The sequence below is a fragment of the Molothrus ater genome, chromosome 2 (genome assembly GCF_012460135.2).
Source record: "Molothrus ater isolate BHLD 08-10-18 breed brown headed cowbird chromosome 2, BPBGC_Mater_1.1, whole genome shotgun sequence".
In the NCBI taxonomy this organism is placed as follows: Eukaryota; Metazoa; Chordata; class Aves; order Passeriformes; family Icteridae; genus Molothrus; species Molothrus ater.
In genome coordinates, this window is record NC_050479.2 from 72,963,743 (window position 1) to 72,987,730 (window position 23,988).

General features: G+C 40.5%; 2 protein-coding genes across 2 annotated transcripts in view; one reads left to right on the plus strand and one right to left on the minus strand.

Moving 5' to 3' along the window:
- Positions 1 to 2,487: 2,487 nt before the first annotated feature.
- CENPJ (centromere protein J) lies at positions 2,488 to 17,525 on the plus strand. The gene is made up of 16 exons (XM_054513994.1): positions 2,488 to 2,889; positions 3,937 to 4,060; positions 4,863 to 5,096; positions 5,807 to 5,954; positions 7,087 to 7,192; positions 7,486 to 9,109; positions 10,050 to 10,182; positions 11,411 to 11,576; positions 12,624 to 12,863; positions 13,483 to 13,582; positions 14,760 to 14,857; positions 15,536 to 15,634; positions 15,732 to 15,872; positions 15,980 to 16,064; positions 16,158 to 16,278; positions 17,185 to 17,525. Exons 1-16 carry the CDS (start codon positions 2,512 to 2,514, stop codon positions 17,375 to 17,377), a joined length of 3,990 nt encoding a protein of 1,329 aa, XP_054369969.1. The 5' UTR covers positions 2,488 to 2,511; the 3' UTR covers positions 17,378 to 17,525.
- A 1,259-nt stretch (positions 17,526 to 18,784) lies between these two features.
- The window catches only part of RNF17 (ring finger protein 17), a 40,061-nt gene continuing 34,857 nt past the window's right edge, over positions 18,785 to 23,988 (minus strand). The window contains exons 31-36 of the mRNA XM_054513999.1: positions 23,592 to 23,696; positions 22,871 to 23,021; positions 21,826 to 21,961; positions 20,307 to 20,496; positions 19,884 to 19,985; positions 18,785 to 18,963 (exon numbers count right to left, since the gene is read on the minus strand). Coding sequence (XP_054369974.1) covers positions 19,887 to 19,985; positions 20,307 to 20,496; positions 21,826 to 21,961; positions 22,871 to 23,021; positions 23,592 to 23,696 — 681 coding nt within the window. The 3' untranslated portion in view covers positions 18,785 to 18,963; positions 19,884 to 19,886. The remainder of the gene's footprint in view (positions 18,964 to 19,883; positions 19,986 to 20,306; positions 20,497 to 21,825; positions 21,962 to 22,870; positions 23,022 to 23,591; positions 23,697 to 23,988) is intronic.

A 23,988-nucleotide genomic window follows, 5' to 3' on the forward strand; every position in this document is an offset into this window, starting at 1 on the left:
ATCTCAGTGCGAGTCCTTTCTTTAGAAAAAAATGTATCCCTACATAGCATAGTTTCTATTTTAACATTTTGTTATAATCTAAAACTATATTTAATACACTACTAAAAAAATTAATACAACATAACTTTCTAACATAACACATATAATATTCATCTTAATATTTGCGAAAAGCCAATCATAAAAGACGCCTTTTTCACAGCAGTATAGCAGAAAGAGCCCTATGGGACTACAGGAAAGAATGAGGGAGAATTAAGACCAATCGAAGGCCCCCGAAGAGGCTGCCCCGGGGTTATCCAGCCCAGCGCTCGGTGCTGGCCCTGCCCACAAGGAGGGCCCTGGAGCTCCAGGACACAGCCGGAGACGCTCCCCAAGACTGCAGCGAGCCGCTCTATCGCTGTCTGGAGTTCGGAGGAAAACGCTAATTTAGCTCAGTAAGACAGAGCATGCCTAAAACACGAAATGTCAGGAGGCCTGGGGGTGCATTTCGCCCATTTATCTCTGCGTTCCTCCCGTCCCGCCGCTGTTTAAAGTTTAAAAGGCTGTGAGTAGCCGCAGCTAAAGCACACTGACGTCCGCAGCCTCGCCCCAGCAGCAGAGCGACGCTGCTCCAAGAGGCCTCCGCAAAGGGCAACCAGCGGGGGCACCCGGGAGCCACCCCGAGCTGTGGGGCGCATTCGAGAGCCCGGACAGCCCCAACTCCGGAGCCGCTCCCGCCGCCGCTTCCCGCCCGGACAGCCCCGGCACCAACCGGGGCACGGCCGCCACTGTGGACGCCCATCAACCGCCTTCCCGCCGCGGAGGCTCTTGGGAGCTGTAGTCCCAATCTGCAGCGTTCCCAGGCCAGCTGCGAGGCGGCCCTGCGGCGCTCGAACTACAGCTCCCAGCATGCACGGCGGCGGGGCGGTGCCCGCCTGTGGCGCCGGGAGGCTGTGCGATGGCGGCAGGTTTGTAATAGAAGGAGAAGGCTGTGGCAGTCGGAGCTGGGCGCGGTGGGCGGCCTGAGGAGCGGGGCCGGGGCAGCTGCCTCGCTGTATGCGTGGGGGCACGGGTCGGAGCTGTCGTGGAGCGGGTGCTTCGGGGCCGGGGGTGCGCTTGGGGCGTGCTCTGTGAGGGCGGTGTCGGTGAGGGAGGGCGCCGGGCCCGACACCTCGGCTCGGCTGAGGAGCGGGGCTGTGCTCATCTCCCCACTGTCGACCTAAGTGGGGATCCCTTTGTCCCTCCTGCTCTTCGCGGGACGAATCAGCCTGATCCGTGCTGGCTGCTCCGGCTGGCTCGAGGATGCTGCTGCCGTAAATTTCATGGAGAAGTTTAGACTGGCAGGCGGTCTCCAGAGGGTCTCCCAAAGGGGACGGGGAAAACAGCCCGTGAACCTTGCAGACTTCAATTTGCCACTGCGGGAATCTGCACCTCGCTGGGAAACACACGGCAGTCGTTTCTATATGAAACATTTGTATAATGTTTCTCCTATTCGCCGTTTCAAACTCTTGTTGAAACTCATTTTGACTGCGGGAAAATGAAGTGAGAGCTGGCTTGGGCTGAACTCTTGGGAATGAGGAAGCTTTAAGAAGTTATTTCCTGATTAGCAGGACTCCTGAACCTGGGCTGCTGTGGTTGTGTGTCCTTGGTGCCATGGCCCCTTCTCTCTGTATTCCCCTGACACGCCACATACGCGGGCAGAGAATCATTTGCCCTGGGATTACCTTGAGGAGCACGGCTGAGCAGCCCTGCTCCTGCTGCCACACTGTCACCGACAGCAGTTTTGTCTTTTCTTCTTAAGTGAGGAAATCCCTCTGGGCCTCCTTCCTACATGAATTTATTCATGTTTTATGGCACTTGTAGGATTTGTTGCTGTATTTAAAATTTCCTCTGGATGGATTGTAAAGAAGCTTTTTGGGAGAAGGAGGATAACAGGCAGCGTAGCTGCAGCATTTCCTTGAGAAACTAAGGAAGATATGAAAATGATAAGTGTTGCATTGAAATATGTGCTGTAAAGTGTTTGTATTTAGATGGACATATCTGAAACTTTGCATTAATGTGGAGGTCATGTGGTGGAGATCTCTCAGCTCATCAAATCACTTCTTTTGTTGCAAGTGTTTAAAAAAATTCTGAATCTCTCCCAGTACTACTGAAGAAAATATTATGTACAACTTTATGGTATTTGAGATTATGTTGGCTGCACTCAAATCATACAATTAAGAGTTGGATTTTGTTGATTTTCTGCACCAAAAGTGTTTGTTACTTATTATCCAAATTGTTTCTATTGCCTATGAGTTATTTTTGTAAATGCAGTAGGTTGGTTATAACAGAGTTGCTTGTATTCTTTTACTGGGAATCTGTTATTGTAAATTTCTGATTTTGTTTATCTGCTTAATTTCTAGGTGCTAGAAGTAGATAGATAACTGTCCATACCAACTGCCTGGAACTTTGAAAGTTATATTGTCTTAAATCTACAGACCGTGATATTATTGTGTTAATGCTGATCAGCAGAGAAATTGGAATACAGTTTGCAAGATGCCAACTGTTGAAAATCTGAGTAGTGAGCAAAACTTCAATGCATATTGGATGCTCAGTAGCACCCGTGCTGGAGTCTTATTAGGTCCTAGCTTTACTGGTTTGAACTTTAAGAAAGAAAACTTGTTACCTGGACCTGAAAACATCACAGCTTTACCTGAAGAAGTGCTGCATCTTTCAGACAGCTGTTCTGTAAGTGATGACTCCCTGTGTGAAGAGTCTGCCAGCTCTCAGGCACTTCAGCAGTGTACCACTGGAGCACCTTTTCCAGCAGCAGCTGGAAACATGGAAAGCTCTAAACCAGACTTAGTCCATGGTGAAGTGGATGGTCAGAAGAAATCCAGTCACAGTGATCCACTCTTACAAAAGCTTGAACAGGTAATAAATATACCTAGAATTCTTTGACAAGCTTACAGTAAGATTTATTTTGTTCCTGCATATGATTTGTTATGCCTGCAAGTAAGCAAACCCCTTGCAACGAATGTATAGGCCACAGCAAGCTTAAAGAACAAATCCTGAGTTCCACTTGTGCTCACATGAAAGTTGGTGTGTTCCTCATGATGTGCATTTACTGGGAGTGTGTGTAACTGCTGTTGTTGCCAGGTGGCACAAGTTCCAGTTTAAAATGAAATTGTTCTTAAAAATAATTTTTCCTGGAAAGGTGCACACAGTTCTAGTTGAAGTTTCTTCCCTTGAGGCTGTGGAAATGGGGTGCTGGTCATTACAGTGATAGTGCTTGACCACAGGTATTGACAACACAGTGGAGTTGAATGTTCCTGTATCTATAGCAACATCTTTTGTTAGTTCTCAAAGTAGGTGTGACATACCTGGCTCTGTTTAGATGAGGGGATATGTTAGTGTTGAATGTGATAAAGTATCCAAGACATAAGGATAAAAAAAGGCCTGGAATTGTAATGCTGTTATGTTACTTTTTTTTTTTTCCTAATGCAAGTGTGTCAGTCAATCCACTGTAAGTTGCTATTTGTTCCCTAAAGCTCTTCCCAAATACTGGATACAGATTGTGTTGGCTGGAAGTCTTCAGCAGAACTTTAGTAAATCCTGCAGTTAAGGACTAAGAAGTCCTTGTCCACTCTGCCAGCATCTACATCAGCATAAATCTCTATATCTGTTCACTGGAGGGGAGAGAGGGAGAGAGTGTGTGTTTCCAGAGTAGAATTCCATTAATTACCAGGTGCTATAAAAGTTTTTTCCTGTATTTTACATGACAGGAGAATACTTACCCACCTTTTAAATATTGTCAGTAATATCAATCAGTGGCTAAATAAATATTAGCTGATTTATTGGTACCTTAAGAGAAATTATTAAGTGTCCTTAGAAAGTTATTGACAATCTATAATAAAATATTTCTGTGGTAAATTCTAAATAAACCTAGCCTCTAATACATTTATTTATTTATTTGAAAAGCTGAAGGAATTGCAACAGCAGAAACAGGAACAGTTAAAGAAACAACAGATGGAACAACTTCAAAGGTTAATGGAAGAGCAGCAGAAGCTACTTAGCATGGTATCTGGCCAGCCAGCAGCTCTTGGTAAGTTGTACTGATGTACATGATGTACTTCGTATAAACTGAAAAATCTAATCTCATTTTCCAGTTAAAATCTGAAAGTGTCTTCTGGGTTCCTCATTTTAAGATTACTTCATTAGTCAAAGATAAATGCTGCATTGCTTCAGTGCCTGGAAGTTGAGTGCTACTGAAGAAGGAATATTGTCCTATTTTTATAAAATGCCAGCTGTAATTGTGGCTTGATCAATATGTGCTATGATGGGAGCCTTTGCTTCAAAGTACATGTATTGAAGTGTAAAACAATTACTTTCCTTTCTCATTAGCTGCTTCTCACAGTACTTTTGGTTGCTTTAGGCTTTCCATGTAGCCAAATGAAGAGTGGTCCCTCCTTGTTGGTGCTCACACATATCACATTGAGGTGATGAACTGAACCAGGATAGAGAGCTGATCTGTATTTAAAAACAGAGACTTGTAACCTTTATCAGTTTTCCAGTCTTGTTTGCTGGGTGCAAGGAGAGGGGACAGCTCTTGGCTGGGAAAAGCTTTTAGAGCTGAGGAGGGGTACTTTCTGCTCTTGGCAGTGTCAGTCCAACCTGACTTAAATGATTGTCTTTCTTTCACTCTGCCTACCTGAGAAGATTAAATTAGGGCTTATTTTAGGAGAAGAAAATCAGGATTGCCCAATCACTTATTCTTGGTCAGTGACATAAGGGTGGAGGCTGGGTGATCAATCCTGCCCTTCAGTGCCATTTCTTTTCTCCTGTGCAGCAGTAATTTTGTGATACAAATAGAATGACACAGCCATTTTGTTCCTTCTCCTTTCAAGGTTTTACTGTGATGGCTGAAAGTCAAAAGCTGAGACCTGGGCATTCCACAGGCTTAGCACCTCCACCTCAGTTGCCATCATCTGGATACCAGAATATCTTTGAAGACAGAGCTCGTGCTCTGGATGTTTCTTCCCATACACAAGACAACAATTCTTTACAAAAGCTGAACAACAGAGAATGCACCTCATCTTTGAAGAACAATCTTTCAGAAGTGTCTGCCTGTGAAAAGCAAGGTCTGTGTGTGCCTCTGAAAAGGCCAAATGGTTTGACAAACAAAGAAGACAAATACATTACTGCTTAGTCATTTATAGAAACATAACTTGATGTGTGGTGCTTTTTTTCCCCCTTGTCTGAAAAAAGCACCTTGTCTGAAAATTCCTGAGAATAATTTTCTGCTACTTATTTTGAAGGTTTTATAATTTTAGTTGGTTTACTTGGTATGTTGGTTTGTTTACTGATGGCTTACAGACCTCAGAATGTTCCTGTTGTTGTCCATTCGAGTTTGGTTAAAAGCAGCATGAGCCAAAAATCAAATTCTTCTCAATTTATGCATATATATGTATATGGAGATATATATATATGTATGGGAGACAAGAAGCTTGATAAGAGAGCTTATCAGTACAGCAGACATCAGCATTTGTTCAGTTATATTTTTAAGCCATACATTAACAATAGTGAAGCAGATGAACAATCAGAATAGATTATTTAAGGTCTGTGGAAATTTTTTAATGCATAATTGCTTATTCCATTAAAAAGAAAGTGCAAATTCAAATAAGAATTAATTTGGGGAAATCTTAGAACTGTTTTATGTAGCAATTCAGATCACATGGCAATGAAGCTCCCTTCTGGTTTTCACCTGACCTGAATGCTGTTTCAAGTATGTGCTGAAAACTGATTTGTTGTTGGAATGAAAAAATACCCAACAACTCTGTTGCTTTCACAGGAAAAAACCTGTGGTGTCCAGAAAAAAAGATGGAATTATTAATGGAGAGTGAAGATAATCACATTGATCACATATTAGGCGTGGGAAGCGCAGATGTCTCTGAAAATTCCTGTGGAGGTGAACAGTTGTTGACTAATGCAGAGGAAAGGTAATTCAACTATGATTATGCATTTTTTATCAAATTACACAAGTTTGGTTGAATTCTGAGTCCTGAAGGAAAGAGTCTGGTGCTCTGAATTTGTGCAATTTCTTAACAAAGGATTTGATTTTCCTAGGTACTGTGGAGACCTGTGGTAAGAGAGGCTCTTGCTTGGAATTGCTTGTGCTGTAAAAGATGAAATGTTGTGTGTTGGATGGAGAGGTGTGTGTGCAGCCTGGGGTAATGACAGCATAGAAGCACCTTTCAGTATAGCTGGGTATATAAGCAGTTATGATTGCTGTTCCCAGTTTGATTTATTACAACCTCCTATCCACTGTTATGTCTGAGAGTAGTAATGTGAGGGAGGAGGGCGGGGCTGTGACTTTTTAGTTTATTATGGGGAGTTATGATTGTTTGAAATGTCCAAGACCAGGCTGGACAGGGCTCTGAGCAACCTGGTCTAGTGGAAGGTGTCCCTGCCCACTGTGACAGGGTTGGGAGGTTGGAACAAGGTGATTTTTAAAGTCCTTTCCAACCCAAACCATTCAGTGATTATGTGATTCTGTGAAATGTGGCTGTGTCTCCCCTGGGGTAGGTCTTGCCTACCCCCAGCCTGCTTCCTGGGGTGGGCAGCAGCATGAAAAAGCAAAGAAAGCCCTGATGCTGTACAAGCAGGGTTCAGCAATAGCTAAAATATTATGTTATCAGTGCTGTTAGCTATGAAAAAAGCTCACTCCATGCCAGCCAGGCCCAGCACTCCTTTGAAGGAGGAGAGGGAGACAGGGAACGTTATCTCAGTAGCATTCCTGAGTGGAAAGGTGATACTGTAGGAATTGGCAGTGTGGCTAAATTATGAGTGGAAGTTTGGTGATTTGTCCAAAAGAAAGGATCACTAAGAAAAGCAGTGAAAGAAAAAGCAACAAAACCTGTACACAGTGTCTTTTAGATATGTATATTAACTATTGCAGGGATTGGATAAACATGTAGTGTTAAAATGCATTTCTGAAATTATCTTAATGCCTAAAGCACCTCAGAATTTCTCATCTTTTATGCAATTACACCATAGGTCTTTGACTACCAGTGGTGTTAAACATAGTTATTTTATACAGAATTGTAAGAGTTGTTTTTGTACTTACTCTAGACCTATTAAAGCTGCAATACATGGGAAGAAACAAACTTTTGAAGAATTCTTGGAAGAACAGATACAACTAGAAGAACAGCGCCTGGAGCAAACCCAGCATTTACAGGTTATTGATTATTTAAAAACCTTCATTCTTCTTTATATATTGTGCCAAGATGTGATAGGTGCTTTAAAAGTGTACAAGGAAGATGCTAGCAGGGAAAGCTAACACTGAATGCAGCATTCACATTCTGAAAAATAATAAGCCCCCAATACTTCACTTGCTTAAGTCTTCAGAAATCCAGTAAAAATGTACCATGTAAATTTCTACTGATATCTGGGATTTATTTGAAGAAATCTTCAAACTGTGTAAGAAGCTTTTTAACATTTTATTGTTTGCTTTTCTCTACTCATTTTCAGGAGACAAATGGATCAGCTGTTCAAAAACCAGTGATCAAAAGACCCTTCCTGAAAAGAGGGGAAGGTTTAACAAGATTCACTAATGCCAAGTCTAAAATGACAAAACTTGGAGAAAACACCTCAAAACTTCAACAAAGGGCTTTAGATGATAGAAATGCTATTAAAGTGGACAGATTACAAATACAGAAGAAAACTGCACTTCCTGGCAAAGAACTGGTTTCTGAAAATCCTTTTGTACCATGTAAAAAATACAGCCACCCCCGTAAAGTAAAACATTGTCCTATTCAAACGACAGTGGTACTCAGGAATCACAATGGAGAAAATATCTTGCCATTAGAAACAAGAATGCAATCAGGAAAAAGTCATGATGGACAGATGAGAGATTCTTACCCACCAGAAATTAACAAAAAAATAGGAAATACAGAGAACAGAGCAGAATTTGCTAAGTCTAACACTGGCAAAATCAAAACCAATTTACCTGGTGCTGAAAAGTCTCAGTTGTCTCAAGAACTGACCAGTGCCTTTTCTAATTCTAAATGTCCCATAGGTCACCCTGTAAAAGATTCAGAACTGTCTTTTGAACTTTCATTTCAGAATAAACTGGAGAACTGGGAAAAAGAAAAAGAGAAAGAGAATCTAGAATTAGATGAGTTTTTGTTTCTAGAACAAGCTGCAGATGAAATATCTTTCTCAAGTAATTCCTCATTTGTGCAAAGGATCTTGGAACGAGACCAGCAAACTTTGAAAGGTCGTAGGATGTCTTCTACTCCTATCAAGGCAAAGCAGCAGCAAGTCAAGGTGCTGGCTGTGGAACTCACAGATGAGAGAAATAAAAGGGCAGACTGTGTGGCACAGGAAAATACAAATGATAGCCCAGTTATGCATACAGCCTCAAATTCAGGAAGAGATTTTAGAATGAAGGATCTATTGAGTAAAACAGATGGTGTAATATTTTCAGCTTCTTCCATGAAAGCAGCTCCTGCTTTAAAAAGTAATCACTGGATTGTAAATGGAGATAAGAGTGAGGGCAACAGTGATACTGCTACAGATTCTGAGAGTGAATTTGGGGCCACATTGAAGCATGACAACAAAGATGCTAAGACAGCCCTCATGAACCACGAAGAAAGTGATCCAGAATATTTTGATTGTGGAAGTTCTGTTAAAGACATCAGCAAAGAGAGCAAAAATGGAGATGCTGACCTTGGGTTGTCGGACAAAGATTGTGGTGCCCTGTCAAAGCAAAAGATTAGAAAAGCTACAGATGATCACAGAAGCATGTTGTGTATAAGTAGGAATAAATTTGAGTTTGATGATGAAAGAACATGGAGTGATCTTGATGAAAATTATGTTAGCATTGATTTACCTGAAAAATATACTGAAACACCTTTGCAGATGGACTTTTCCTTTAAGAATAGTACAACTGTCCCAGACAAAGCAATAAAGAGGAAAGTTGCCTCCAAGAAAGGAGATGAAATGTCCAAAGAGTTTGCAGTGGACAGTGATTCAAATGGACCTCCAGTATCAAACCTGATGATGAAACTGTTTCCTTCACTGAAGCCGAAGCCAAAGGCAGGCTGCCATGCAGAGCATGAAACCAAATCAAATGTGGAGCCAGAGCTGGCAGGTGAGGGAACAGCAATGGGTAGGAGGTGGTGAGGAAGGTGTGTTGTACAAGTGTTCCCTACTAGTGCTGAAGCTCCAAACTGAAGTTACACCAGAGGGTTTAAGTACAGACTTCTGCTGTGAGAACCCTCCCCCTGCATCTCTGGCTGCATGTCTGATGCTAGATACAAGAATTACACAGCTTGCAGAATGACTCTGATTGGTGAAAACTTCTTTTAAAAAATTTATTTATTTAATTGGTGGGTTTCTTTTTTCTCCTTCCCTCTGGAGGCCTCAGCTCATTGAAGTAACTTGATGGGAAGCTGCTTGATCACTGTTTCTGAATGAAGGAAAATAGCAAGGGCAAGCTGAAAATGAAGTGGTACCTTCCTTTCCACCACAGTGGATTTATACCACAGTAGGGTAATGGGTGTGAACAGATGGGTGTGAACAGACTTTGTAGTGACTAAAACTTGAAAAAACTTAAAACCATAAACTTTGCTGTTTAACATACCCTATACCATCATGCTGTGTGTATGTACCTGGCACATATATGTGGTATGTACCTACACATGTGCCATATACACTCATTACACCCTCATACCTTCATTTTATTTCTCTGGCTTGATGTGAAGCCCTTCAAATTCCAGTTCCAAATATAGCTTTAGTTCTACCAAGATGAAAGGTACATCAGTACTTAAAGTACTACAGAAGTAATGGATCTACTCCATATTTGTAAATAGTGCCGTGTTTTCAAACATAACTTCTGCGTTATTTGGATAGTAGAAATTTTTTTTCAAAATTACTGCTATCTCTAAATGGTATTTACTAGGTCTCTAAAAATAGTATTTACTTATTTTTGTTTTTTTTTTTTAACAATTTTTAAGCTGGTGTGTGATACTTGTTCACTTCAGTCTTAGGAGTGCCATTTGGATAATGTGCATGTGACTGTGCTTTGACAGGCAACACTGTTCCATCCCAGCTATTGAGAGAGAGACTGGCTGAGTTGGAGAAGGAAATTGAGAGATTCCGAGCTGAGAACACGACTCTGAGTAAACTCCGTGAAGAAAGAGAGCACGCCCTGGCAAATATCAGGTAACTTTTACTCAAAATATTTTGGTGCATTCACTTTCACAGTGTGTTGCAGACTCTTCCAAAGCCCAGTGACCAGCAGCACAGGTAAACTGTCGGATCGGCGGAAGAAATGCAGCACTCAATACGAGTGATCAGCAAGTCTCCAAGTTTATTGATAGTTCACACATATTTATATTGGTGTTAATGAAGCTTATACATACTGCAAAGCTGAGCTCATTATTGGTTAATTACTCATCGGGCAACCACGCCTTCTTCTATATTCTTATGGCTATTTTGTTACTACTTCTACACTCTTGTGGTTATTTTGCTGAAACCATCATCATATTTCTGGCAAAAGATCCTCCCCCATCCTAATGTTGCAGCAAGGTCACATCAGTGATTGGACACTGACTGCTGACTCCTAGACTTGCCTCCTTCTGTCTTAATCAGCGGTATCATGTCGACGTGACCTTTCTCAGCTAGCCAACTGTCCACAAAGCTCTCCACAGTAAACAATTCAGGTGCTTCAGTTACAGCAGAGATTGGTCTATACACAAGTTGTTGCTCTATGTGTATGTTAAACTGTAATTATTACATACAATTTAATAGTGTTAAGAATCCCTGCTCAGTTAAAATGATGTCCCTAAAGGCTATATTTTGGAGAATGTATACTTTTGTTCTAAAGGATAATACAATCCTGAATTAGCCCTGCAGAACTGGTCTTAATGCTTTTGCTTTGGGTTTCATATTGGTGTGTACACACTGAGAATCTTTTAATTTGAACAGGGGCATTTTTAAGTGGCATATAGAACAGAATAATTACCTCTGATGACATAAATGGAGTACATCTGTTCCTACCACAGCCACTTTTGTTTTGTTCGGGAATATTGTGTCTTTGGCTAACATTTAATTTTTGACCTCCTATTAGCAGATTCTTTTCTCTGATGTTTTTGGGGGATGGTGTTCTAATGTTTTGAGGAATGTGGCAAGATTTTGGCCAAAGCTTTTCTAAATTCAGGATAATATTTGTGACTAGAAGATATAAAAATATATAATATCGGACTTCAAACACCTGCTGTGTGACAATTCCTACCCTTAAATAACTAATACAGTTTATAAGTAAGTCTTCCTCAGGGTAATAGATGCTGAACTGCAATCTGTTACCACAAGACACTGAGTCTTCACTTTCGTAAAATCCAGATATAAAGGAGATTTGGGCTAAAACAACAACTTTGTTTCATAATTACAGGAAAGAAATTGCAGACTTTGAACAGAAGAAAGCCAAAGAACTGGCTGAAATAGAAGAATATAAAAAAAAGGAAATTAAAAAACTGCAAAAGGAGCGTAAAGTTTTTGAAAAATACACCACAGAAGCTAGAGCAATTCCAGATAAAAAGGAACGGGATGAAATTCAGGTATAAAAATATATTATTATTCTAGTCCACATAGGAACATGTAAGTTCACTTAAAGGCAGTCAAGAACTAAATTCTAACTTAGTTCAAAGATTATAGGTGATTTCAAGATGGGAACTGCTAGCAGATGTCGGTTAGTAAGGTGAATTTGGCAGTGCTGGATTAACAGTTGGACTCCATGATTTTAAAGTTTTTATTTTCCAATCTAAATTATTCTAATTGAGGAAGGGAACTAGTCTTTACAATGCTGTTTGATGGTTTTAAGGCAAAAACTCCTCATGAGTAAATCTTTTTGTCACATTTCCATGCTAAAAACTGCTAGTAACTGATAGAATGACCTTCAACTTTGAAACAAAATTACTGACGTTAAAATATTAAGTTGTAAGTTTTTATTCATGGTAGTCGATCAAAGTGCCAACTAGAACTCCAGAAGGGTTTAATTCTCTCTATAACTCTTGTACAGTCTATGTAGTAATCTTCTACAATTTTCAAAGTTACATTTTATTATCACTTATTGGTCTTTAGGTATCAGTGATGTAAGGAACAAGATCTGTTTCTTCCTTCATTGTCAGGATGTATGGTATATGAGATGCACAAACAAGCCATATCACACAGGGAGTTCCATCTTCCTTCCCTACAAATTTCCCTTCAGAAAACTGAATTGACATTTGCTAAACTAGGCAGATTTGCATGTGTTTTTGTGTGTTTGTGTCCTTCCTATTTTCTGTGCCAAGATTTTTGAAGGGCCCTCCAAGGGTAGAATTAAGGATTTTGTGTTTCTGTCTCAAGTGTTTTTGTACTGGCCAATCTAGGAAGTGTAAAAATGCCAAGCAAGCAAGAAAAACAATTCCTGTGATTGGAGTAGAGCTTATAAAGTTGGTAGTTTACACTCTTTCAGGAAAGAAAACTCTTCCTTACCTTTCACCTTTGCACTATTAAGCTGATTTGACTTTTTTGCCACTTATGCCTTTTTTCCTTGTGTTTGTATTTCTATTAGAAACTAAAATATATTTTATTATATTAAAAATGAAAACATGCATTTTTCTAAGGCTTTAAAACAGCAGATTGCAGAGTTACAGGAAGATCTAAAACGAAAAGAGGCAAAATGGTCGACTACCCATCGACGCCTTAAAGATCAAATAGAAGCTTTAGTAAATGAGAATTTTGAGCTAAAAGAGGAAATCAAAATTATGGAGAAGTTTCGTCTAGAAGCCTGGAAGAAAGTAGAAGCTGCTAGAAGCAAGAAAAAAGTAGAAAATCCTGGGATGAGTCTAAATAGAGCAGAATCTGTAAGTTATTAATCTTGGTGCTTTAAATATATTTGTGTGAGTACTGGTGGGTTTTCTGTTATATAATTGGACTCTAATAGCTACAACTTAGCTGTTTTCTTTTAATTTACTTCTGTGGGGACTACGCTAGTGGTGACAGACACAGAATTTTGTTAATACCATATTCTCTGCAAATGTCAATGCTCACAATATGCAGTATCCCTTTTGTTGAGGAACTCAACTTGGAAATAAAAAATGATGCAGGTATGAAAGAAAAGTAATTGATGGAGTCTAAGCTGTGAACCTCTGCCCCTTTGGGATCAACCAGGCAAACCAAGCAGTTCACAATTGTCTAAAGCAGTTATATTAAGTTTTGAAACTATAACTATTATTCTGGATTGCTTGCATCAAATTAACATTTTGGAGTTGTTGATAGCAAAGGAGCTGATGGAGGAAGAGTTCCAAAGTGCAGCTTGGGCTACATCACACAAGCCCTTCTGCTGATCAAGTCTCAAAACTGTATAGTTTGTGAAGAAACTTCCAGTAAATCTAATGTCAGATGGTCTATAAATTTTATTGACTCTGTATGAACAGTTACGATTACATGTCACATAAGCCACAAATACTTTTTTTCTTTTAGTGTCTACCAAATAGAGGCCTCAAAAGTCAAAGTGCATCTCCGCTTCTTCCAGTACAGAAGTGCAGCAAGATAAACGGCAAAAGTTATTCACAAGCAAAAGGTAAAAATATTTGTCTATGCAGAGAATTCTGTTAAGTCTTAAAAATAAAATGAATGTGAAGTTTTGCTTTGTGGAGTGCATTACCACCTCAAAAGGAGGTAAGAGTGGGAACTGTCATGGGCTTGAGCATATGGATAAATACCTCACAGGGTGGGATTCTGGAGAAAGCTGTCATTTCACTCCAGTTCTGGAGTGAAAAATGCTTCTGGTTATACATGATGGTCTGCAGCACTGCAGAAGCTGCTTTCTGTAATGAAAAATGACATTCATCACTGGTGTTCTCCAAGCTGCCGGTGTTGGTTAGATCAGAGTCACTGAATGGTTTGGGTTGGAAGGGACCTCCAAGGTCATCCAGTTCCAACCCCCTGCCACAGGCAGGGACACCTTCCACTAGACCAGAGGTGCTCAGGGCCCCATCCAGCCTGGCCTTGGACCATTCCAGGAAAGGAGCAACCTCAGCTTCTCTGGGCTGCCTGTTCCAGTGCCCCACTGCCCTGACAGTGAAAAATGTCTTCCTAATGTCTAGTTGAGTGTGTTGATAACATCAGAACTGCTGTGTCTCTTCAGAACCTTCCACCAGCAGATCTGTAATCATATGGGCAATGCTGTGGCAGGTGTTCCTTGTTCACAGTTAGTTAGTGTCTGCTTCCTAAGGGATAATCACATATGGAAAGTAACTGCAGGGTACTTTTTTGACACCTCTGACAGCTCATCCAGCCATCATGTTATCTGTTACAGGAGTATGTTCCAGAATTGAAGGTAGTTTTATTTTGGTAGTTTGATTGGAGAGACATGGAAAAAATATGCTGATCAGTTCCTGTTAAAAGCTGACATTCATCTTCCTTTGTTCATTATAAGGCATCACTTACAGTGTTGTCTAAATTTGTAGGAGGGGCAAATCCTTTGTAAATCTACAGAGATGAAATAGGAGAGAAAGTGCATTAAATGTCCCTTGTAATGATTCTTCAATTCTAGCTTCTCACTGACACACAAAACAATGTCAGTGATTGATTCTTTTCTGGGCATGTGCTTATCCTTTTAGTAAATACCCTGCTTTCAGTTTCCACTGCAGTTAAGAAATGTGGGTGTCCTGTACAGCTTGACCTCCTATATAATTGTAACTCTTAAACCACACTTTAATTTCTCTCCAATATAACTATTACGTGTGTCTCAGTAGGAAAACTTCCTAGAACACCTGCATCAGGACCTGGTAATGAGAGAAACACCTCTGAGGCAATCACTGCACTGGAAGATTCTTCTCAGACTTTTATGGTAGTAAGTCCTGCGTGTTGATTTGATTTTCAAAGCAGGGAAGAAAAAGCCTGAAATGGAAAAGTTAATGAGTATCTGGAGGGTGACTGATGAGGCTGTTAACTCAGCTTTTTATGTTCTTCAGCCTTTATTGTAACAGAAAATGGCTATGTACCAGTCAATGAGGAGTGTTTTACCTTTGTCTAGTAGTTGCATTATTCTTTGGCTCAGGAAAAATGCAAAGTAATAATCTCCTGCTCTTTTGAATTTTTTACCTTTTGGAGGGCTAAAGAAGGATGAACGTTCATATGCCCCATGTGGGGCAACATGTGCAAGGATCTTTTAAATAGTTTAATTATTTCTTACATTATTTGCTGTAGGTTACACTTAGGCTTTAGAGAACTTGATCGTTTCATACCATGATGTGGATTTCTTAAGGAAATTGAGCTCCATGTTACAGCACATCACTGAATTCCACTTCAGTCCAGACTACAACTGGCCACAGATATCCAATGATTGCTCACCCTCCATCTATTGTACCACCTGAATTACATTTGGAGTTGCTTAAACCCCAGATTGTGTTTATGCCTCCCCATACTCATCTTCTGTCTGTGATGCTCCTTGTTTCCTAAAATACCTGTCAGACTAGGAAGAAAGTATATAAAGACAAAGCTTGATTTGAGTTTTTGATTGTCATCTCAGGACACCTCTCCTAATGAAGCTTATGTGTCACCGCCATCTGCTCCTGCATTTACAGGCAGTGAAGAGATACAGAGAGAAACTGCTTATCCTGATGGAAAGGTAAAATGAGAGCTCAGCACTTGGAAATTCTGGAAGACAGCTGTTGGGAAAGATGAGTGTTAGGGCTCAATACTGACCTCACTCGTGTTTTCATTAGGTTGAGAAGGTTTTGAAAAATGGCTGTCACCTTATATTTTTCCCAAATGGAACATGCAAGAAAGTGGGCTCTGATGGGAAGACCATAACTATAACCTTCTTCAATGGGGATGTGAAACAGATTATGCCTGATCAAACAGTGGTAGGTATCCTAGCTCTGCATTTTTCAATAACTGCATAGTTATCTGCATGTGTACCCTCATTTAAAACTTCTCATTAGTAACACTGAATCTCAACTGTTGTCTGCAGATTTATTATTATGCTGATGCCAAGACTACTCACACTACATACACTGATGGCTTAGAGGTCTTGCAGTTTTCAAATGGACAAATAGGTAAAGAAATCATCCAACCCAACTGTCAGAATTATTGCCCAGATGTAGGTATGTATTTATGTAATAAGCATATTGTCTCAAAATACGTTTCAGAGAAGCATTATCCTGATGGCAAGAAGGAAATAACCTTCCCTGATCAGACAATTAAGAGTCTATTTACAGATGGCCAAGAAGAAAGTATCTTTCCTGATGGCACTGTTGTTCGTGTGCAGCGGTGAGCTTTTCCTTCTGGGGTTCCCTGGGCTGGGCAGGGGATGGAGCACCTGGGGCTCAGTGACAGGAGCACTATATGCTGATAGGTGTTTCTGCATCTCCTGCAGGCTTGCATTTCAATCGACTATACTGTGAACACATAGTTACTGCTCGAGTTTTGGGGTTTTTTTTGTTGATAGCATGGAAAAGGTATAAAGACAGTGTATTATCTCATACCCTAACCTAAGAGACTTCTCTGTAGGGGGATAGAATATAAGAAAATAAAGATAGCGTAGAAAGTAATCTTACCCCTAAAGAGTTGCAGCTGGGCCAATTATCAAGGATTAGGAACAGGCCTGACTTTAACAGGCCACAGCTGTAACCAATGAGAAGAAGATGCTATAAAAGAATGGGGTGGCTGGGTGAGAAGGGAACTGGAGTCAGTTGGCTGCTTTGTGAAGAAGAAAGTGTCAGTGCTCTGAGGAGCTGCCCATGAGAAACACCAAGAAGTTATGAAACTTTTGAGATAAGGAGACAAGTATGGAACCCCTGCACTAAGATGACAACAATTCTTTATTTGTACATAATTCTAGGAAAAAATATCTAGGAACCTGGCTGGTGTGGGGAACAGGTGTGACTGACAGCAGATAACTGACAGTGCTCAAAATACCAAGTTTTAAACTTCCCTTGGACTTCAGCAGTGATGGATTTGATGCAGATAAAGTGCAGTGGAGGTTCTCAAGTATAAAGAAGTAATATCAGTTTTGCAGAAACAGGTTTCTGAGTATGAACCAGCTGAAATACTTAACAGATTTTTCCACAAATACTGTTTTCCTTCATTTAGGCTGACATATCCACCAATGCTGGTTCTGAGACTAATCTTACACCAATGCATAATCCTTGGGGTTTTCTTTCCCCTTTAATGCAGAGATGGAACCAAAACTATAGAGTTCAATAATGGCCAGCGAGAACTGCACACGCCACAGTTTAAGAGACGGGAGTATCCAGATGGGACTGTCAAGACTGTGTACATGAATGGACAGCAGGAAACCAAGTATGTCTCTGGGAGAGTCAGAATAAAGGACAAGGATGGTAATATTATCATGGACACCAAGTTGTAGACCATGTCAAAACTGCTGAAGTGTTAGCACATCAGCAAAAATAATGTACATTTCTGTAAACAAGTGGAAAATCTTAAAGCTTGTTCTGTATATATTATTTATAATTTTCTCTAAATAAATTTATTTTTCAGTGGGTGCTACTACATCAGCACTTTGGCTAATTCTTTTTTCCCATTTCTATGTTTAAGAAAGAGTTTATTGATTTGGTATTCAGCCATATGGCAATAAAAAGGTGTTTTTTACATCAGCTGTCAGTGAACACTCAAACAACTGCAGACCATGCCTTATTTTGGACATCAGTTTACTTACTGCTTGACTTGAAAGATCAAAGGAATGGCAGTCTTGGACTATTCCTTCATCTTATTTTCTTCATCTTGGAGTTAGGAGGCAACAGCATTAGCAAACTGCAGTGTCTGTTCTACAAACTGCCCTTCTATACTCACAGGGCTAACACAGGTGAGACTGGGGGACAGGTTCATTCTCCAAGCTACTCAGAAACACCAGAAAATTAACAAAAGTCATCTCATCCAGTTTTCCTACCTAGCAGGTATTTTTAAGCTGACTTGTCTTTCAAAATTCTGCAGTACCTACCATCAAAAGGTTGCTGCTGGGCTGGCTGCTTTTAAGTCTCCGTTCCTGTGCATGTTGAAAAATTTGTTTCCTTCTCTCACATGGCAGAAGATACTTTCTTCTCCTTGTCTCCTCTGCCCCCTCCCCTTTCTCCTCAGTGAAAGCTCTGTCCTTACTCTGTCTATGCCCTTTATTACTCACAGGGTGGCAATGAGAGCTGTGCTCACTCACACCCAGAAGTTCCCCTGGCTGGGTGCAGAGACAGGTCCTGGACTTTTGGGTCAAACTGTTTAAACGGCAGCTGTTACATAATTCAGGGCTGAGTCGCTTTCAAGATGGGTGATAAACAGTGGGGTTTTGGTCTTCTTTAAATGAAAACATTTTGAAAATAAGCATGAGCTCTCTGGGGTATTTGCAACACCTAGGATGTGGCTGGTTAGTACCAGAATATGTACTGGAAGCGTGACAGGATCCTTCCACTGTCTGTCCCATTGTGCCTGGGCAGAGAGGTCAGCTTTGGACCCTTGCTTTCATGGGAGCTTGAAGGAAGAGATGTGTGCAAGGCTCTGTCTGTGTGCATAAGCACAGACTGAAGCACAGCAGGCTCCCTCTGACCACCAAGAGGCTGCTTTAGTGGGAGGGTGACTGAACCCTGGAACAGCCTGCCTGGAGAGGCTATGGAGTCATCACACAAGTGTTTCCCTTGATAATCTAGACAAAGCTCTCCTTGGAGAGACTGGGAGGGGCTGAGCTTTACACGTAAAGGATTTAGTACAATGAAGAGACACCCAGAGAAACCTCACATACTACAGCAGTAAAGGAAAATAAGCTTTCAGGTGCATGCTGACCAAACTATTTATTCCAAAACTCTGAAGTAAAAGAGATGTAACAACACCTGAAAGTGAAAACAGAAACCAGCAACAATGCAAACGTGTTCCAGAACAAAGACAGTAATGCAGCCCCAGCTGTTTGCTCCCTATCTCGTGCTGGGTGGAAATGTCTGTCACCAAATAAACCTGAAACACAAACAACAGTTATGTCACAATAATAAAACTTCATCTTCCCTCCAAGCCTTTGAACAAGATACTAGAAAAAGTGTCCCAGCATCAGCTTTTGATCTAATTCTTCACCCCTATGCATCAGTTCCATCTACTCCTATGAGAAGGATATCACAGAACAATACTTAAGGCTCCAAGGCCAGAAAAAATTGAATGTGGATATTAACTTTCACTATTCACAGGAAAGACTATTCCAATATTGGAAAGTGTTAGGAGCATTACCTTCACATTTGCTAGAAGAGTGCTTAACAAGTGGGAAGGAAATGGGAATAAATAAATGGGAATGAAAAATGACATAACAAGGTTGGCCAAGAAATCTAAAAATCCAAGTTTCTGGTATTCCCCATCAATAACACATATTCCCATGGATAACACATAACCCTAATGAAGAGCTTTATACACATAGTATAGTATAAAGCTCTTCATTAAAAATATTGCATGTTTGTTTAGACATGTGGACACCAGCATGTTAGCATGGATGCTTGCCTGAGCAACCACTGAGAACCACCAGCACCTGACACAGATTAAAAGCAGAAAATAAAGATCAGTTTTGATTGTTTGGGCAGAGTACACTGCCACGTCTGCAAAGTGCCTTTCTCAGTTACTGGCAGCAGAAGCTCTTTATGTTATACCACCCCAGGGTTCTTTGTTTCAGTGCCTTGATTGTGGGTTTCAGTAATGGTATGTAAAGAAATTTTTAACAACTTTTTGGTTTATGTTAAATATTTTACTAATAGAATGAATATGTGGAGAGAAGGGATTTTTTCTCAAATAAACTTTAGTTGTCCACATTACTGGCAGTTTATACTTTTCTTAGAACTTCTGCAACCATCCCTCCCCAGTGGTATGAATTTGTAGTTCATGGTCACTGTACTTACGTGTCACTGATCCAACTCTGCAAGACCCATTTCTATCAGCTTCAGATGAACCAGATTTTTGTCATCTCCATACAAAGAAATGGTAACCTCTGGTGAAACAGTCTGAAAGATTACAGTGTTGACAGTTACAGATTTAAACCTCAAGCTGATACTGAAAGATTTTACTGGCTACACTCACTGTCTAAATGGAACTGTGAATATAATAAGAATACCTCTGGTTTTAAAATAACAGGAATGCTCAGAAACTTTGTGATTGCAGAATGAAGAACATCACACCATTTTCTCTTGGCTTTCCTTCATGGTAAATGGTTTTCAATTTTAAACTATGAGGATTCACAGTAAAACAAAGACTTAGAAATTAGACTGCTAGTAAGAATTTTAGTCTCAGGTAGAACCAAGGGAAAAAAAAAAGGCATTTCTTACAAGTATGGAAGCAGAGAGACGCTTTCCTTCAACACAGTCCACCATGGTCCACAATGCTTTCAGGCTCCATTCTGGGGAATAAGGAATTCTTTCCACGTTTTTGTCATCTGAAGCAGGTCTAAATCCAGCCAGCAGAACTCGCATTGCTTGCACTGGGTACTTCAGCAGGTGACAAGGTATGTGACGCAATCTGAAAGCAACATGGCAAAATGAGAAGCGTTTGCCCACAGCAATCCACCAGCCAAGAAGGACACCAGGATGGCTGAGTGGCTCACACAGCACTTTTATGGTGTAAGAACCAGGACTGGAGTCCCTGCTCTACAGAAACATGCCAACATCAGACCCAACAATGCCTCCCTCAGGCCCTCTGAAGGACTTGGCACAGGAGCTGTCAGAAAGCAGCGCAGCATCAGACCCCTCCCCAGAACCCTGCTCGGGGAAGAGTCCCAAGAGCCCCAAACACAGATTGCAGCACAGGAATCCAAGTGTGAATATCACAGGGCAGCTCCACAAACCTTCGTGGTCCAAATGCTTCACACCTGAATGTGCTCTAGACACACTACTGGAGATAGGTACCTGGGGTTTACATTGTCATCTCCCCATTCTTTATCTTTCTAAAGAAGCAAGGGAAAGGGGAAGCAGAGAAATGCAGCTCTGAAACAGAAGAGACTGTCTCCCAAGACCTTAACAGACTTGCAAAGCACAAAATCTGTTCAAATCCCCATTTCTGCATCATCTTCAGCAAGGATGTGTACATTCCACAAGAAGCTTGAGAGCAAGTCGTTGTGATTAAGCAGTACCTATGTGTGTATGTGTATATGTACTATATATACAGGTTCTATATATGCACTGTAGTGCTATGTACTATCCACATACATGTAAATGTATATGTAGGAGGAATTCAGACAGGCTTATGGAACCCTCAAAGCTTGGGATGTCTGAGACATATCTGTGTCAGCACAGGAACAATTCAGAGCATCTCAGAACTGCACAGAACAGGGATTTGAACATCCATGTTCCACACAGGCAGAGCAGGGTGTGTCCCACTCAGATACTCCTTTATCCCTCAGTTTAATCCCCAGCTGTCTTCTGTGTAGAAAACAGTCACACAGGATTGGGATTTGTTTGTACACCTGGAGGGCTCAGCCCTTGTTTTGAGTAAGGTTCTCAAGTGCAGAAGCAGATTAACCTGAGCCCACTCACAGGTTAAGTAAGTGGAGATAATGGAGAAATCTGGTATTATAATAATGGGCTTCTCAAAACAACCTGGAACAGAGAAGCAGGTGCACAAACCCCACACCCCCCAGACAGAAATTATTTAACCAGCCAAAACACCTTCTCTCTAACTGAAATCCAATAGAGTAAATGATGGTAAAAAATATATATGTAGTTCTAGAAAAAATTATAATAAATGTAACACACATATATTTATTTATAAGTACATATTTTATGATTTAAGTGTATACATGCATACATACATACACACAGAACATTTTACATGCAGTTATTTCTTATTTACCTGCTGGTTGGGGCAACTAAGTAAGTACCATAGTCAACAAACTGAACCAGAATCTGAACAGGCACAAGCTGTGTAATAGAGAGGAGTTTTGCTCTATACCATAAACCATCCACATACTCTGCAAGGCAAGGCAGTTCTATAAAAGAAAGAAAAAAACCAAAACCATCACAGAACACCCCACAGTACTCAGTGCAGTACAAACTGACCCTGAAAATCCACTTTACTTTGTGACCAAGATTAAGTCTCCTCTTCCTTATCTACTACTGTAGATACTACACTATTTTGTTCCACGCATCCTCCAATTCTACCTGAATTCCAATCCAAGCAGTACTATGCAATTTAAGTCAAGTTTCTCTACCTGACATGGCAATGGTGAGAAATAACAGCAAATATCTTGGTTAAAAGATAGTGATCCAAACAGTTTAACGTTCTAGCTTTTCAACTTGGACTCATCTGCACAATCCAGTCAGTAAATAGACTGATCTCCAGGTGAAAAGACATGTCTGGAAGACAGGAGGCAGATCATGCCTAAAACCTCACCCAGACTTTTATGAGTTGGCAGAATCAAGTATGAGTGAGAACTGCTTTCTTCACCAGGTTTTAGACAGCCATACTTGTGTTAATTTAGGCCCAACAGCTGTGGACATTAAAGTGGTGATCCTTAGGGCTCACACAACTTCTCAACATTTATAACATGATTTTCTGTACATAACTTTTGTCTTTTGAATATTTAATAAAATTGTCACAGTTCAGTGACAGGTACCTCTAGGATAAAGTTTTATTACTGCCAAACAGGATCTAAAGTCCGTTCATAACTCTAACAGGCACTGGGAGTCTGAGTTCATCATTTTCCATTGGAGGAGAATGACACAAAAGCCTCAATTTAATGAAGAGTAAAAACATATTACAGTGTATCATGTAATTATAGTGTGATCTTACTCCTTACTCTCCAAAACTTTTATTTAAAGATACATAGAACTACAAAAGGAAACTCAGGCTTTCTAAATATCCACACAAAACAACAGGGAAAATAATCAGAAGGTACCTTTTTTGAAGTTTGTTAGATGAGGAAGTGTCTTTACAATTTTATTGCACCACTTCAGGGCTTTCCTAAGGCTCTCTGAGTCACAGCTGGCAGATCTCTCTGTGGCAGAGCGCTCTGTAAGGTTCTCAGAAGAATCAAGACAAATATAAACCTATTTAAAGAAAAGGCTCTGATGTTACTATTTTTTGCAGGTAATTTAGAAATGAGGAATTCCAACCATTATTAAGTTTACTTTTAATCCAGATCCCATCTTTGAAAGGTTCAGCATCTCCTTGCTCCCCTTTCTTCTCTATTTCATCATTCAACATTCAAAGTCCACATAGGAATCTTTTATTCGATCAATTCACATGACATTCTGCCTTTTGCCTGGGAGATTGGGCAGAACTCCAGGAAACTGTGTGGGCTTACACAAAATTCACTATTGTTCTGCCACATTAAATTCCAACAACCTATTTTCTTATTAAAAAAAGCTAACTACCAGACTGCAGTAGTGTAATTCTTTAAACTAATTTTTCTAGAGAAACGATTAGTGTTTCGCTGCCCCCACCTATGAGGTTATTTCAACTAAGTGTTCATCCAGAGAGCTGCCCCACACAACCCCCTGCACCAATAGCTCAGGACCATTTTGCAGCCTCTAATGCTACGAGATTGCCATCTGTGCTCTCCTTTTCAGCTGCTCAGTGGGAGTGCAGCATGTGAGATGTTGACCAGACACACTGACCTCCTTGGGGGACACCAGGTGGGTAACTGTGACAGGAAAGGTTTCTCCTGGAACAGGCAGTGGTTGCAGCAGGTACGAAGGTGAAAGGTCTCCTTCAAATACCCCCTAGACCAAGACAGACTTCAGCTGAGCATCATACTGAATAACAAAACAGAAACTGACTTAGGTATGACTTCTGGTACAAAGGAGTTACCTAAAAAGGTGTATAATAACAGTAAGCAGTGTGTCCTTGATGAAAAAAAACCAACATTGCAATGTACAGATAAAGATTTTTCTCAGCAGCATGGCATTGTCCAGTGTATCTTCTTTTAAAACCATATATTTTACAGTTTGAATTCTACATGTCATTATTGCATTTGGTTCACCACAAAATAAACCCTGGAGCATTAAATTATAT

Bases quoted from the DNA above. Each gene is read 5' to 3' on its own strand.
- CENPJ (XM_054513994.1), top strand. From the start codon at position 2,512: ATGCCAACTGTTGAAAATCTGAGTAGTGAGCAAAACTTCAATGCATAT. The intron at 2,890-3,936 runs GTAATAAATATA...TTATTTGAAAAG, and splicing joins TCTTACAAAAGCTTGAACAG to CTGAAGGAATTGCAACAGCA. The intron at 15,635-15,731 runs GTAAAATGAGAG...TGTTTTCATTAG, and splicing joins CTGCTTATCCTGATGGAAAG to GTTGAGAAGGTTTTGAAAAA.